Below are 15,380 nucleotides of genomic sequence, written 5' to 3'. Positions count from 1 at the left end.
CTTTTTTTTTTTCTCTTTTTTTTTTTTTGGAGTTCCTTTTACTGGCTGGTAATATACACCTGTATTAGTTGTACCCCCCTAAAGCCCCGAATTGTTTGCTAGATTCTTACGAATTATCCCCTAGCAATCTATTTATTTCAACCACGGAAATCAGAACCAGTTGGCAGTGAAATTAGAAATCAAAGAAAAAAAAGTTAACCATGTCTCCAGCAGTTACCAAACTCAGTGCTACTCAGGCATTGGCTCATTTGAAGGAGTATGAGGAGCTCGACGGATTGGATGTTCGTACTTTGATGGATCCTAATATCCGTGGAGGTCTTACCTACAATGATTTCTTGCTTTTGCCTGGTAAGATTGATTTCCCTTCGAGCATTGTTAACTTAGAGTCTAAGATCTCGAGAAACATTTCTCTCAAGTTGCCATTGGTTTCTTCTCCTATGGACACTGTGACCGAGTCGGAGATGGCTATTCATATGGCTCTTCTCGGTGGTATTGGTATTATCCACCATAACTGTACTCCTGACGAGCAGGCTGCTATGGTCCGCAAGGTCAAGAAGTACGAGAACGGATTCATTTCTGATCCGGTTGTTGTTGCTCCTACCAAGACTGTTGGTGAGGTCCGTGCTTTGAAGGAGTCTCTTGGATTTGCTGGTTTCCCAGTTACTGGTAAGTGCATTTTTCAGTTGGTTGATCTGAGTGGGTCTGATCTGATCTGATCTTAGTTGGTGGTGGTCTTGGTGGGTCTGATCTGAGCTAGGTCTGATCTGAGCTCAGTTGGTGTGGAAGCTACAGCACACATTCGTCACTTGACATTTCTATGATGCTACAAACTTTATATTATAACTTTCGTTCTTCCGTATGTGACTTAGCGGTCTTGTGGATACTTTTATTCTGATTATTTTGTCAAGTGATTCGACGTGTGATTGTAGCTGCTCCCACTATTACTACTATTAGTTAAAGGGTGTTGATGCTAGTCGATACTAACAGTTGTAGAAAACGGTAAGATGCCTGGTAAGCTCGTCGGTATTGTCACATCTCGTGACATCCAATTCCATGACAACGACTCGACTCCTGTGAGCGATATCATGACCAAGAGATCCGAGCTTGTCACTGCTTCTCACGGAATCGACCTTGCTTCTGCCAACGACATTCTCCGTAAATCCAAGAAGGGCAAGCTTCCTATTGTCGATTCCGACGGTAACATTATTGCTCTTTTGTCGAGAACCGATTTGAAGAAGAACCACAACTACCCTCTTGCTTCCAAATCTGCCGACTCGAAGCAATTGATCTGTGGTGCTGCTATTGGTACTCGTCCTGATGATCGTGAGAGACTGACCAAACTTGCTGCTGCTGGTTTGGATTTGGTTATTCTCGACTCGTCTCAAGGTAATTCTGTGTTCCAAATTGAGATGATCCAATGGATCAAGGAGAACTACCCTCATATCGAGGTTGTTGCTGGTAACGTGGTCACTCGTGAACAAGCTGCCAGTCTTATTGATGCTGGTGCCGACGGTCTTCGTATTGGTATGGGTTCTGGATCCATTTGTATTACTCAAGAAGTCATGGCTGTTGGTCGTCCTCAAGCTACTGCTGTTTACCGAGTCACCGAGTTTGCTAACAAGTTCGGTGTTCCCTGTATTGCTGACGGTGGTGTTCAAAACATCGGACACATCACTAAAGCACTTGCTCTTGGTGCCTCTTGTGTCATGATGGGAGGTCTTCTTGCCGGTACCACCGAGTCTCCTGGTCAATACTTCTACCGTGAAGGCCAAAGACTCAAGGCCTACAGAGGTATGGGATCTATTGAAGCCATGGAGAAGACCGGATCCAACGACAACGCTGCCACCTCGAGATACTTCTCCGAGTCGGACGCTGTTCTCGTTGCCCAAGGTGTTTCTGGCAGTGTTGTTGACCGCGGTTCCATCACCAAGTTCATTCCGTACTTGATGTCTGGCTTGCAACACGGATTGCAAGACATTGGTGTGCGCAGTGTCGGCGAGCTCCGCGAGAAGGTTGACGCCGGACTCGTCCGTTTCGAGCACCGAACCCCCAGCGCCCAGCTCGAGGGCGGTGTCCACTCTCTCCACTCCTACGAGAAGAGACTCCACAACTAAGGTGGCCCCAAAATAAAATAGTCCCCCGACGCGTCCTCTCGGCCGTCTTTACTTATTTTAGTTATTTATAATGTACTGATTCTACTGCTTCTTGTCCGGGGGGTGTGCCTCCGGCGGCTGGGGCTCCGCCCCAGACCCTGGTTGCTCCTGCTTCGCAGGAGATGGCCGGGGCTGTGGGGGAAAACGACTCGAGCGCAGCGAGAGGAGCAGCCAGGGTCTGGGGCGGAGCCCCAGCCGCCGGAGGCACAAGGGCACCACCCCCGATACCGGCGACGCCACCCCCTGGATGCTTATCGTGCATACTCTTATCGTGCATGGCTGCAGCTGCCGGCGCCCAGAACGGCAGGAACCTGCGATCGGTGGCGTCGAGGCATGGCGCTCGTGGTCCCGCTGGTCGCGGCGAAGTTAGGACCTGCTGGGTTTACGGTGTTTGGTACCATGTCGTTGAGTTCTCGTATGAAATGGCCCATCTCTCTCGCATTCTGAGGAGGTTTGCTACGGGGTTCAGTGGACCCTCTTCATTGGTACCGGGTTTCTCTTTTTATTTTATAACAGAACAGGAACTGGCTGACGTGTGTCAGGGGGTGCGGGTTTGCCTCCGGCGGCTGGGGCTCCGCCCCAGACCCTGGCTGCTCCTCTCGCTGCGCTCGAGTCGTTTGCGTCGACGGTCCAGGCCATCTCCTGCGAAGCAGGAGCAACCAGGGTCTGGGGCGGAGCCCCAGCCGCCGGAGGCACGCCCCAACCCCGGCCGGTGCTGACACGAGTTTTAGGTCATCCCCCCAGTTGCGTCACCGGTAATGCAGTGAACGAGGTTCTCATGCAGTGAAGAGATTCTCTTATGCAACGAAATAAAATGACTCCCAGAGGTAATTGCCTTCTGAAATGATTCAGTTTTGTTTGGTTTTTTATTTTTTTTGGTGAAACTCAACAGAGCAGCTGGCTCTCGAAATGGTAGACCGGTAGCAAGCCCGAACAGGCCGAATAACCGCCAGGTTCAGCCGCCGGAATACGCGATTGATCTCATGGCAGTTGGTCAATTGAGGCTAGTGGTGGTCGGGTCGGGTTAATCAGAAGGCAAATGCGAAGGCGAGAATACCAGCTGCAATAAAAGAAAAAAAGTGTACCTGCTAATCATTAATGAATCCGTTCATTGTCACTTGGACAGTCCAGTTGGACCTAGCAGTGCATGCTCAGCCGAATGGTGATCCTGTCATTGTCACCTTTGCACCTCTTTTTGCACACCCGCAGCACCAATGACTAACCTCACGTTCAGCATGACTGACCCTAGCAAAGCTCGCAAAAAACAAAAACAAAACAAAAAACCGAAAAAAAAACAAAAAATCCGATCTTCCCTGGATTCTGAACCAATGCAATTACAACAAACGACGACTGCTGCAATGTGATTTTGCCACTGTTTTTAAGCCGGTCGGTAGGTAGCATCTGTCTCATTCTTGGCTCACCAGCATCGCAGCAGCAGCATTGCAGCAGTAGTAAGTAAGAAGTAGGTTAGTTGAGACAGACAGTATGAAAAGCAACGGTAGAAATAACTATAATTTGTTTCGATTACTGGATTAGGCAATTGACTTTATCGTTCTCCGACGAGGTATTAAGCTCTGAATTTGTTGGAAATGGTGGCAGTGGAGTGTGGCATTGTCAATATAGTTGGAATTGCTGGATTGCCAGAACGTTCGTTAGCGTTAGGATAGTGGGTGGATCGGAATTGTACTATATCACAGGGCTATCGAGCAGCAGATCTGTAGCTAAATCACTGAAGTAAATCTATGAAGTAACTCACGGAAGTAATTAAGTCACTGATACTAAACAAATAATTAACAAGTGAAAATAAAATAAATAAATAATGAATAAACTCGCGTTAATAATAAACAAATGACTGAAAATAAATAAATGAATAAATAAATAGATAAAAAATCACTGACGATAACTAAAATCACAGATAATATATAATGTCTGGATAATAATCTAGGCCCTGATAATAATTATTATAGCTAAAATCATGGATAATATCGCGAATCCGTCAAGAGCATCTGTGACACAATTAGTACAGCGCCGATAATTACTCCGGACCAATGCATGTCACCAGGCGTCATTTCGAGCGTGCCAATTGTCATGGGTCCTGTACACCAGCGGCACAGCACAAAACATCAGCCTCAACACCCGAATATCCATTTCACAAAAATCACTACCCCGTATATTCTTTAACGCTTTTCAAGTTGCCAAAATAGTATCCACGGCACGGCACCACTCACTCCTTTAACAGCCCCTATCGTATGAACCAAATCGTACCAAAATCTGCCAATTGCCCTGACTAATCCAGTGGCAATAGCCCATATAATTAAAATAACTGCTTCTTTCCTCAATTGGCGAAACTTTGTCGAGCTTTAGGATGCGTCATAATGATACGCGTGAACGTTAAAGCAGGTTAAACCCGTACTTACTTTTTCCCCACTATGCAGATGGATTGCCGATCAATCTAAAAAAAGGGACATGTAATTGTTTATTTTTCGAAAATGATTCGAGTACCAATTTGTATATAAAGTTAGTGACTTCTGCGTCGAGCATCGTCTCATTTTGAAACAAGCGAGCCAAATCCATACCAAATATACCTGGACCCAAATAACTGTTATAATTATCAGGGAACTGATACCAGCTGAGTGAAGAGAAGAGGAGGTAATTAGAAGCCAAAGGTGCTCTGAGTATATATATTTTCAGCCAATATCACAGACATCTCTGTCGGTTAAATAACAGATCAAAATCGATTTAAATATCGATTTGAATAGTCAGTACCCGAACACTTGACCGAAAATATATAAAAGAATTTCGAAAATAACAAACAATTAAACAAGAGAAGAGAAGAGAAGAGAAAAGAAAAGAGTATAATAGCTATACCAACAACAACAATTCAGCGTACTATAGCACAAGCTCCAGTGATACTTATTGACAGAGAAAGCCCTTAGCAGTACACCTCCGAATAATAACTCATAGAAAGAGTCAGGAAGAGAGTAATCTGACGCTAAAACTGTCCAATCAACGTCACACATACATAAAAATCACTTATTTACATCAACTCTGTCAATTAACCTCCACCTCTACCAGTCATACTTCCAAGTCTACCGTCATTACCTGCTCAACTAGTCTCACCACTCCAATCTTGATCAATTCAACTACAACCCTCACACTTGACAAAAATTAAATAAATCCCAAATTAAATAACTCAACCAATTCTATTATCAACTCTAAGAGTATCACCACTCCACAAATCAACCAATTCAAATCAAGTTCAAGTCCCACCACTTGACAAATTAAAGACACTCTCGGATACATCCAAGACCAACACACCCAGCAAACTATCTCGACAATAATATCAGTTCGTTGATTCACTTCCCTCACACATTGTACTTACCACACCTCCTTCAGACATCCAGCTTCCTATCACACACCTAAGAACCATCAAGAAACTTACTGTCTAAAAGCCACAAGTACAGCTTCTCTGACTCACAGTTCAAAGAAGCATTTCACACGACACTCACAATTCTGACGTAACAGAAACCCCCTTGGAACCACACACAGCTGAATCCGAACCGATTCTGCTGGCATCCAAACCGAGCATGACCATACTGTACTAATTCTGAAGTATAGATCCCCAACATTTATTGCCTCTCGACATTTCGCGTTCGCACACCCGAAGTGACTGACTGATGGCCTCGTCGCGCGAGATAGTAAGGCGATTGGAAGCGCAACTGGCAGACCTCAGACGCCAGCAGACCCACGCCCTCCGCCGCTGGCGATACTACCGCAACGAGACACCCGTCGACGAAGAAAAGATCCTCCAAGTGGAATTCGAGCTGGAAATGCTCCGAGGTGGCATTGAGAACATAGAGTCGCTCATCGAGGACCACAAACGGCGACAATAACCGGTCCACACTTCCTGCATTTTCTTGTTTTTTTATATTTATTATTAATAGATTGTTTGAACATTTTGTGGTGGCCACGGTGCCTCCGGCGGCTGGGGCGCTGCCCCAGACCCCGTTGTGCTCGCTTCGCGAGCTCCTCTAGGGGCCCCCAACGCTGCTCGCGAAGCGAGCACAACCCGGTCTGGGCGGAGCCCAGCCGCCGGAGGCATGCCCCCCTTCCCGTAAAACTACGGGGTCTGGGGCGGAGCCCCAGTGTGTGTATGTAGGTTGATAAACATGTTGCGTATGGAGAGTTCTACAGTTACTCGATTTCTTCTTCTTTTTCCTCGAGGATCTCTTCGCGGATCTCCTCGATGACCTCGTCGTCGTCGCCGTCGGCTGCGGCAATGAGGTCGGATTCGGGAGTGAGGCCCAGCTCGTGGAGGTGGGCTTCCATCTCGGCACGCCATTCTCTCCATTCGGCAAGGGCTTCACGACGCTTGAGGATGAGCTGCCTGCTGGCTTCAGACTCCTCCATGGCGTCTTCCTCGTCGAATCTTCTACTGTATGACTTGAGGTTCTTGTTGACTTGCTTTCTTTTCTCCTTGGGCAGGATCGAGGCGGGTCGCGGTCTCCATAAGAACGACTTGAACTTCTCAATGGCCTCTTCACGCACAAGACTGCCTCTGAAATCCCACATCTTGTATCCGTTCTCAATGGCATGTCTCCAGAACGAGGACGAAGTCACCACAAAACGTCCAGAAGGATCCCATTCCAAATCGGTCATGCCGTAGTGTTCGCAGCTGCCAATGTTCACAAGGTTAGCAGGCAAGTCCTCGGCACCAGCAGCCTTGACATCACCCTCGTGGTCGAAATCCCAGAATTCAAACTCACAGGCAGAAGAAGGTCTAACAGTTCCGGCAATCACAAATCTACCCTTGGGAGACCAGTAAATCGAGTTGGTGGCCTTCTTGTCTTGCACCTTAATAGGCTTCCAGGTACCTTGCGAACCCTTGGATCGCTCAAACGCGTAGAATGCAACAGTATTACGGTTAGCGACAGGAGCTGTGGCCAGAGGACCTTGATCAAGGAACGAAATGAGCACAAATCTATCGCTCTTAGGTTCCCATTGGAAGTTGATGACGGTTTCTTTTAATTCGAGCACCTCGACAGGAATGTCCTTGTCACATAGTCTGAAGAACTCCAAGTTGGTGAATGTGGACTTCTTGGTCTTGGTGTGTCTGTCGACCTTGACACACAAGTATTTACCTTGATCTTGCCAGTGCAGACGACATCCGCTGACATTGAACAAGTTTCTGCTTCTGATAACCTTTCTAGTACCAACATCCATTATACTGACACGGGCAGTCTGGTTGTTCATTTCAGGAGTCCAGTAACAGAGAATTTGTTCACCAGCAGCAACTCCACCGTCTTCAGTGGCAGCAGTGGCCTTATGACCCTCTAATTTAACAGGGGCAGGAGCGAACTCAAAGTCGACAATTCCTGGAATCTTGATCGACTTCTTATCCAACAAACCCATAGAAGGAGCCTCGTAAATAGCCAGGGCCTCATCAGGAATAACTCTAGCAAAGTACTTGCTGTTAGAAGACCATTTGAACATGGGCCAAACAATCTTCTTTTCAGGAGCAGGGGGGCCGTTCTTACTAGCAGCAGAAGGACCCTCACCGGGCAACAGAGGGAAACTTCTTAATGGCAACATAGTCTTAACATCCCAAACAACAACATGGTTACCTTCATCTTGTTCCTTGAATGGACAAGCAGCACGAGCTGGGGAATCGGGAGGAGGAATGGAAATGGGTTCCATGGAAAGAGAAATAAGATACTTTTCATTAGGAGAAAAGTCAATCAAACGAACGTCATTATGAGCAAATCGTCCTAAACGGTTCCAACTGTCTCCTCCCCAAAGAGCAACACCTTGACGATGGATAGAAACAAGGTAGGTACCCTTGGGCGACCAACGAACATACTTTTCAGTCCAGTGTTGACGGTCAACCACCTGTTCAGGGGTTTGACTCTTTCTGTTATAGAACACGCCAACATTATCACCTCTGTGAAGAACCATTTGATCTCTACCTTGAGAATCAGTCAACCAGCTCTTCAAATGCTCTTGAGGCTTGAAAGGTTCGATAGTAGGCTCGACATATTCAGAAGCCACGTTGCCGGCAAATCCATATCTCTCGACATCTCCCAGCTTGTTGACCAACAAAGTGTGTCTTTGATCTAATTTCTTTTGGTGATAGGTTTTAACAGCTTCTTGAGCCTGTTGAGGAGTCTCGTACTCAATAAACACGTAACCCTTAGACTTTCCAGTGGCCTCGTCCATGGGCATGAAGAAACCATCTTCAGCCTTGATATTTCCGACAGAACGGAACAGTTTCAACAGAACCTTGGTCAAAACCTCGACTTTGGCTGCTGGAACAATAGGAGCTCCGTCAACAACAACAAAGGTCTCTAAACCATCATCGGGATTAGTGGCATACTTGGCCTCTAAATCGGAAAAGTCAATGTCTAATTCCTCCTCCTCATTGTGAGGGTGGTCGTTCTTGGTAGCTTCAGGCATATTAGCTACAAATGTTCCTAAATGACTAATTTAGTAGACCGGTTAACAAGTTAATGCGAATCTACAATTAGCACTGGAACAAAAGAATCTCGACAAAGGATATCAATGCCAATGTCAATGTCAGTAGTGTCTCTCAAAAACACAGACTCGCTTCGTGTAGCAGCAAATGCACTTTTTCACCCTGCGATTTTTCACTCTCCCAAATCAGGACACAATTTACTTAGACGCTGTGAGGCTGCAAATTTTCAGCATGCGGCATCCCCCTTCTCATCCTTGTACACGCATGCCATGCGGTTATCCGCCGGGAGGTGGGTCTGCCTCCGGCGGCTGGGGCTCCGCCCCAGACCCTGGTTGTGCTCCGCTTCGCGGAGCTCACGCGAGGTGGGGTGTTGTTGGGAGATGGGGTGGGTTTTGAGTGAGTTGGAGGGAGGTTTTGGGACTTTGGGGTGGCTCAGGGTTGGGTGCGGAACTTTTTGTTCAGCTACGGCCATATCCAGAGTAAAATAAGATTTCCCGTCCGATCAATCATATTCAAGCCTCTGAGAGCCTTGATCAGTAATGCCGTGGGAGACCAGGCGTGAACAGAAGGTGCTGTAGTTTTTTTTCCACAATTTTTTTTGGCTCCTCTCCCTTAACCCACTCCTCCAAATCTCAGTAGCTCCCACTCCCCCATTCCCGACTCGAGCGAAGCGAGAGGAGCCGGGGGGTCTGGGGCGCAGCCCCAGCCGCCGGAGGACACCCGTCCCCAAGGTGCGGCGCTATCGGGGAGAACAAGTTCACGAGATTCGATGCAGAACGCGTCAAAGGTTAGTGAAAAACTGTATAGAAAGGAGGGCCATGACTCGAGTGAAACCGCCTCAGGCGGATGATGTGACGTCAATTGTGATTGAAAACGGATCCACTTGGACCCGTGTGGGATATTCAGGTGATGTGACGCCCAAACACTATATTCCCACTGTTTACGCCAAGGATGCTGACGGCAAGCACTACTACGGGGAGGAAGTCGATGTTCCAAGGCCGAATACTGATATATTTTCTCCGATGCACGATGGATGTGTGCAGGATTGGGATGCCATGTCGAGCTTCTGGAAGTGGATCTATTCTGATAAATTATTTATTGAGCCTAACGAGCTGCCTCTTGTAACGGTCGAGCCTTCGTGGAACTCGTTAGCGAACAAGCAAAAAGCTTTAGAAGTGGCTTTTGAGGACCTTCAAGTACCAGTATTCTCGCTAGTCAAAGCTCCTATTGCTACTGCCTATGAATCAGCCCGTCCCACTTCGCTGATTATCGATATTGGCAGTGCTGTGGCCAGTGTTACACCAGTCATTGATGGCTCATTAGTGCCTAAAACAGTGTTCCATTCACGATTTGCCGGCGATTTCGTCAATCTTCACATTCTGACATACTTACAAACGAAAAATATCACTATCACTCCTTCATATTTGGTCAGAAAGAAGTCGGTATTAGACCCTGGCCAGCCAGTCTCGACTCCTGATCTCTACGAGTACCCCGATATCAAACCGTCTTTCCACGCTTATCAAACATCCAAGGTCTTACACGCGTTTAAAGAGACCACATCACAAGTGTCGAACGTGCCATTCACAAGTGCTTCACCATTTGCCCGTATCGGACGACCTTTTGAGTTCCCCGACGGGTTTAATATGATCTTCGGACCTGAACGTCTGACTACAGCTGAACCATTGTTAAAACCCACACAGTTTCCACTTCCACAAGTGAATCTGCCTGAAAACTCTGTTGGAAGTGCACCTGGCAACACGATCATGCACGGACTCGGCGACCTGCTGTACCTCAGTCTGTCGAAGCTGGACATCACTCCCGAGGTGCTCATTACCCTTCTCAATAATATCATTATCTGTGGAGGTACCTCGCTGATTTCCGGCCTCACTGACCGTATCAAAGAAGAAATCCTGCACATGTTCCCTACCTACGCACCCCGATTCTACATTCCCGAGCAGGAGTCGCACCGTAAAAACGTCGTCTGGACTGGAGCTTCAGTCCTGGCCGGACTCGGCACCTTTGACCAGACCTGGATCACTAAACAGGAGTACGACGAGTTCGGTGCTGAGCTCGCTGAAAAACGATTTAAATAGAACCACCCGTAATTGTACTGTTATTTATCCTTGTGCCCCCGTGCCTCCGGCGGCTGGGGCTGCGCCCCAGACCCCGCTGCTCCTCTCGCTTCGCTCGAGTCGTTTGCGTCCACGATCCCAGCAATCTCCTGCGAAGCAGGAGCAACCAGGGTCTGGGGCGGAGCCCCAGCCGCCGGAGGCACGTCCCCACCAGAAAGAAAAGTCCGTTAGTCATTAAGTATAAATATAAGGCGGCAGTCAGCTCACAGTGCGACGTTCCCATCGCCGGAGGAACGGGCTCGGCATGTTGTCGCCGTGGATGTTTTCGTCCCAGATCTGGGTGGTGTCTTGTGCTTCTCGTTGGAGTTGCACGGCCACGCGCCCGAGCATTCCTGGCGTCGAGCCTTTGGTGTTCAGCAGTCGTGCTTTGGCTGCTGCTGCTCCGATTCCTGGCGACGAATGCATGGCTTGGTAGTGTGGTGCGACTCGTTGAGGGTCTTTTTTCGATGTGATCCAGTTGGCAGTCGGGTCTGACGATGTTCCGGTACTCGAGGTGCTGGACACTGACGATCCGGAGTTTGTCGACGATGTTCCGGATCCATCTGACAGGCCTAGCCCTTCAATGTTGACATTGACAGTGTTGTTACTGCTGCTGTTACTGCTGTTGCTGCTATTGATGTTGCTGTTGCTGGCATTTTTGGGATAATAAGAAAGTGGACTGTCAATGGCTGTTGTCCGGTACTGACTGTTGGACATGTCTCGCAATGGCGAGATGATAGCGTCTCGAATAGATCTTGGACCGCGAACATTACGGCCTGTGGACATGCCCGGAATTGGCGACGATGGTGCGACCAGCATGCTAGTATCAATTGGAGACACTGCTACCTGGTTGGGATTGTTATTGTTAGCCATGACAGACTTTAATGCGATTTCCACCCTCTTCTCGACCTCGGCTTCCAGCACACCTGCTAATCGTTGTTCAAGCCTGTTATACATTTCTTGCTCAATTTCTTGTTCCATCTGGAATCTCTGTTGTTCGAGCTGTTGTTCCATCTGATGTTCACGTTCAATGAGAATCTGTTCAATAGCTTTCAATTCCCGTTCACGGGTCAGGATCTCTCGCTCTTTGCGACATAATTTAATAATATCGAGTCGTAACAAAGTGGCTGTTGTTGGTCGTTGAAGTGGATTGGTATTCAAACATGCAGTAATCGTTCTTGATAGAGTGCTGGAATAACAGCTGGGAATGTCATCAAAAGCTCCTTCGCGGATCTTTTGAGATAATGCCATATGTGTTTTCGCCTGGAAAGGAGGATGTAAAGCGCAAAGCTCATAAATCACGCATCCTAGGGACCATACATCACTTGATGGAGTCGACGGTTCGTCCAATAGTACTTCAGGACTCATGTAATATGGAGTTCCTACATAGGTCCTGGCAAACCTGTTTTCTTGGTCAAGCATTTTAGCAAGACCGAAATCGCCTAATTTGACTGAATAGTTCTCATCTAAGAACACGTTATCAGGTTTAATATCACGATGAAGAATAACAGTCGATGGATTTGGCGGTGGTGGCGTATCTGAATCGTTACCAAATAAATCTTCTGGTACTGGAGGAGGATCCTCATTATAATGGCATCGATAGAGAGCCATTATTAGTTGTGTGAAAACCCCCCAGATAACATTTTCAGGAACAAGAGTATTTGAACTTCGACATTGACTTATCAAACCAGCCAAGTCTCCGCCACCACAGTACTCCATATACAAATGTACAATATGCTCATCTACCAAGTGTTCATGGTGTAAATATTGAACAATGTTGGGGTGGACCAATGACTTCAAAATTCGAAACTCCGCTATCAGTTGAGCTTTCTCTTTCTGATTCATAGATTTGTAAGATATCTCTTTTCTTGCCAGTATTTCTCCATTTGTGATTCTCCTGACCTTACGAATCTGACCAAACGACCCTCTTCCTATCACCTCCAACGGTTCGAATTCATCGGGACGAACCATGCTAAACTAATGAGCTTTTTTCTTGAATAAATATTCTTCAATCAAGTTATACTTCCTCACCTCCACCTCTAAGAATAAATACTTTACCAGTTCAAACTCTCGAAAGCTTTGAAATGCGTTCTCAATCGTATCTTGCAATGTTCACCGCTTGCAGAGAAAGTGGAGGTAATTGTGTGCATATGTTTATTCATGACCGAATCTGGAACAAACGCAACCGATCTGTTGACTCGAGCCACCAACGCCGCATGGTTTTAGATACTGGTTCTGACAAGGGTCTCCTCGGGCGATAATAATTATAAAATAAATAGAATTGGAAGAAAAGAGAGAGAACCGTCGTTTCCTCTGACTAAATTCTGTATTTATTATATACAATTGCTAGCTGGTGGGTGAGATTTGCACAAGTGAGCGTGAAGTGAGTTTAAGTGCTTATATGGAAATTTATGAAATATCAGTGATTCCAAAACTATTTCTTGTGGATAAAATAAATGAGTGTGAAATATTTCTGCGGGATACGTTAATAGCTTGTGATTTTACGTTTACCTATTTCAGTGGATCTCTGGTCTAGAACTTTGGCTCCTAATTTGAAGGAGATGGCTGGGACAGTGGACGCCCGACTCGAGCGAAGCAAGAGGAGCAGTGGGTTCTGGGGCGAAGCCCCAGCCGCCGGAGGCAGCATGGGACCCAGTAGTAAGCAAATGAGTTATTATTAAATACAGATTATAAACATTAGTACAAGGCCATTTCTAGTGGTCGATATCTTCCCACTGGCGTCCTTTGACTTGTTGGAGGTCTTCGGCAGTCACAATCTTGCCCGTGGTGAAGTAACCAGAGAAAATTTTGGCGTCGATTTCGACACGAGAATCTGGAGGAATCAGCTCGTCAGGAATAGGCACTCGTTCAATGATCTTGATTCCCTGTTCTACAATGGCATCATGTTTCATATTGGACATGGACAACATGCGGTCGATTTTCGTGATACCCAGGAAATGAAGAATATCGGGCATGAGCACTTGAAATCGCATGTCCTTGACACCAGCAATGTTCTCGGTTCGTTTGAAATACTCGGCAGCGTTATCACCACCTCGTTTACGAGCATTGTACACCAGGTATTTCGTGACTTCACCTAGAGCCCTTCCTTCTTTACGGAAATAAATCACCACACCACTGCCACCATTCTGGGCCTCTTTAACAGCTTCAGAGATTCCAAATAGCAGATAAGGACGACAGGTGCAAATATCACTGCCAAACACATCGCTACCATTACATTCGTCATGAATACGCAATGCTAATTTACTATTCGGATCAGATACCTTGGCTGGATCTCCGAAAATATATGCAGTGAGACCGCCGATAGGAGGTAGAAAGATCTTGATGTCGCCTCGAGTGATTAGTTCAGGATATGAACCTCCAGTGTCCTCGAATAAAGCTCGACGCAGAGTCAACTCGTCAATACCAAATCGTTTAGCAACTCCTGGTAGATACCAAACAGGTTCGACTGCCACTTTAGTAACTGCCAAATCACCCTGTTCATTAAGAACGATCTTGCCATCAACTTTAAGTTTACCAGATTTAACCTCATCACGAATTTCCGCCAACTGCATATGAGCTTTGGTCACAGCAATTGTAGGACGAATATCGAGATTCTCTTTAGCAGCCAGATCCGAATACACCCAAGGAGCAATGTGACCAAATGGATCCATTGACACAATCCTATCAACACCTTCCCATTGAGGAAACGGACCAATATCAACAGGAGGCTGAGCATTGGTGAAATCTGGTTTATGATCCACTGGGAGATCATTTATAGCAACCGCCAGAGCATGGTAGATAGAGTATGACCCTGAATAAGCGCCAATGGCGTTTCTACGTTTCAACGATCCAGTCGTTCTGCTAACAATGACAGGACCTCTTTCCAAAGGGTCCTTAGCACCCCATTTAATAGGAACAGATTTCACACCTTGCTGACCCGGGTACGTAGTAATAATGACTTTTGAGCCCCATTTCTCCGATCCATCCAAAGTGGTAATACTTGGTGTAGGTGGAATTGGTGTACTTGAAGCAGTCGGGGGTGTACCAGAGGCAGCAGCGTCAGTAGGAAGTGTGCCTGCAACAGTTGTTGAAGTTGAGGATTTGATATTGGTAGTAGAAGAAGAAGGAGAAGAAGAAGAGCCAGCTGTTCCTCCGGATCGAGATTTAAGAAGTTCGATCTTCTTTTGAAGTTGAGCCAAACCGTCCTCGGACAATTGTGAGACCAAGTCGATTACATTATTAAGAGCACCTGGATCAGATCCAGTACCAAGATCGGGTACAGATCCAGACACGGTCTTTGTTGCCTCAACCATAGTCAATTACAAATGAAAATATGCGAAAAACGAAAAATAGAAATCAGTGAACTTTGGCGCTATTTATATTTAAGCTCGACCTGTCGCGATCAACCCTATCTCCTCGTGTACACTACCGCCTCTGGTCACGAGCGATACTGAGTTGAGGGTAGTTTCATCGATGTACGTTATCTGTAACAGATCCCTTCCTGATATGGCAGTTTTTGTTATTATGATGTATCACACATGCACGTTCCTGATAAGATAAGCCCGATAACCCGCGGCCACTTCCGGCTCTGTCGCGTGAACGAACCTTGTTCAGGTGAAGGGGTTTATAATGGTTTTTGTTCAG

The 15,380-nt window shown here is 46.7% G+C and overlaps 6 protein-coding genes across 6 annotated transcripts; 3 read left to right on the top strand and 3 right to left on the bottom strand.

Annotated features, from left to right (window-relative positions):
* Positions 1-200: 200 nt before the first annotated feature.
* On the top strand, positions 201-716 carry IMD4 (IMP dehydrogenase IMD4; the record flags this gene model as incomplete). The annotated part of the gene is made up of 1 exon (XM_018880904.1): positions 201-716. The coding sequence occupies one exon, from the start codon at positions 201-203 to the stop codon at positions 714-716; it is 516 nt and encodes a 171-aa protein (XP_018733549.1).
* A 288-nt stretch (positions 717-1,004) lies between these two features.
* On the top strand, positions 1,005-2,114 carry IMD4 (IMP dehydrogenase IMD4; the record flags this gene model as incomplete). Its single annotated transcript, XM_018880903.1, has 1 exon — positions 1,005-2,114. The coding sequence occupies one exon, from the start codon at positions 1,005-1,007 to the stop codon at positions 2,112-2,114; it is 1,110 nt and encodes a 369-aa protein (XP_018733548.1).
* A 4,233-nt stretch (positions 2,115-6,347) lies between these two features.
* Positions 6,348-8,606, bottom strand: PRT1 (Prt1p; the record flags this gene model as incomplete). The annotated part of the gene is made up of 1 exon (XM_018880902.1): positions 6,348-8,606. The coding sequence occupies one exon, from the start codon at positions 8,604-8,606 to the stop codon at positions 6,348-6,350; it is 2,259 nt and encodes a 752-aa protein (XP_018733547.1).
* An 837-nt stretch (positions 8,607-9,443) lies between these two features.
* Positions 9,444-10,718, top strand: ACT1 (actin; the record flags this gene model as incomplete). The annotated part of the gene is made up of 1 exon (XM_018880901.1): positions 9,444-10,718. The coding sequence occupies one exon, from the start codon at positions 9,444-9,446 to the stop codon at positions 10,716-10,718; it is 1,275 nt and encodes a 424-aa protein (XP_018733546.1).
* A 237-nt stretch (positions 10,719-10,955) lies between these two features.
* Positions 10,956-12,707, bottom strand: KIN3 (serine/threonine protein kinase KIN3; the record flags this gene model as incomplete). The annotated part of the gene is made up of 1 exon (XM_018880900.1): positions 10,956-12,707. One exon carries the CDS (start codon positions 12,705-12,707, stop codon positions 10,956-10,958), a length of 1,752 nt encoding a protein of 583 aa, XP_018733545.1.
* Positions 12,708-13,450: 743 nt separating this feature from the next.
* AWJ20_3863 (uncharacterized protein) lies at positions 13,451-15,049 on the bottom strand (the record flags this gene model as incomplete). Its single annotated transcript, XM_018880899.1, has 1 exon — positions 13,451-15,049. One exon carries the CDS (start codon positions 15,047-15,049, stop codon positions 13,451-13,453), a length of 1,599 nt encoding a protein of 532 aa, XP_018733544.1.
* Positions 15,050-15,380: the final 331 nt, after the last annotated feature.

Source organism: Sugiyamaella lignohabitans, chromosome C, assembly GCF_001640025.1.
Source record: "Sugiyamaella lignohabitans strain CBS 10342 chromosome C, complete sequence".
Lineage (NCBI taxonomy): Eukaryota > Fungi > Ascomycota > Dipodascomycetes > Dipodascales > Trichomonascaceae > Sugiyamaella > Sugiyamaella lignohabitans.
This window is presented reverse-complemented; position numbering and strand designations above follow the sequence as displayed.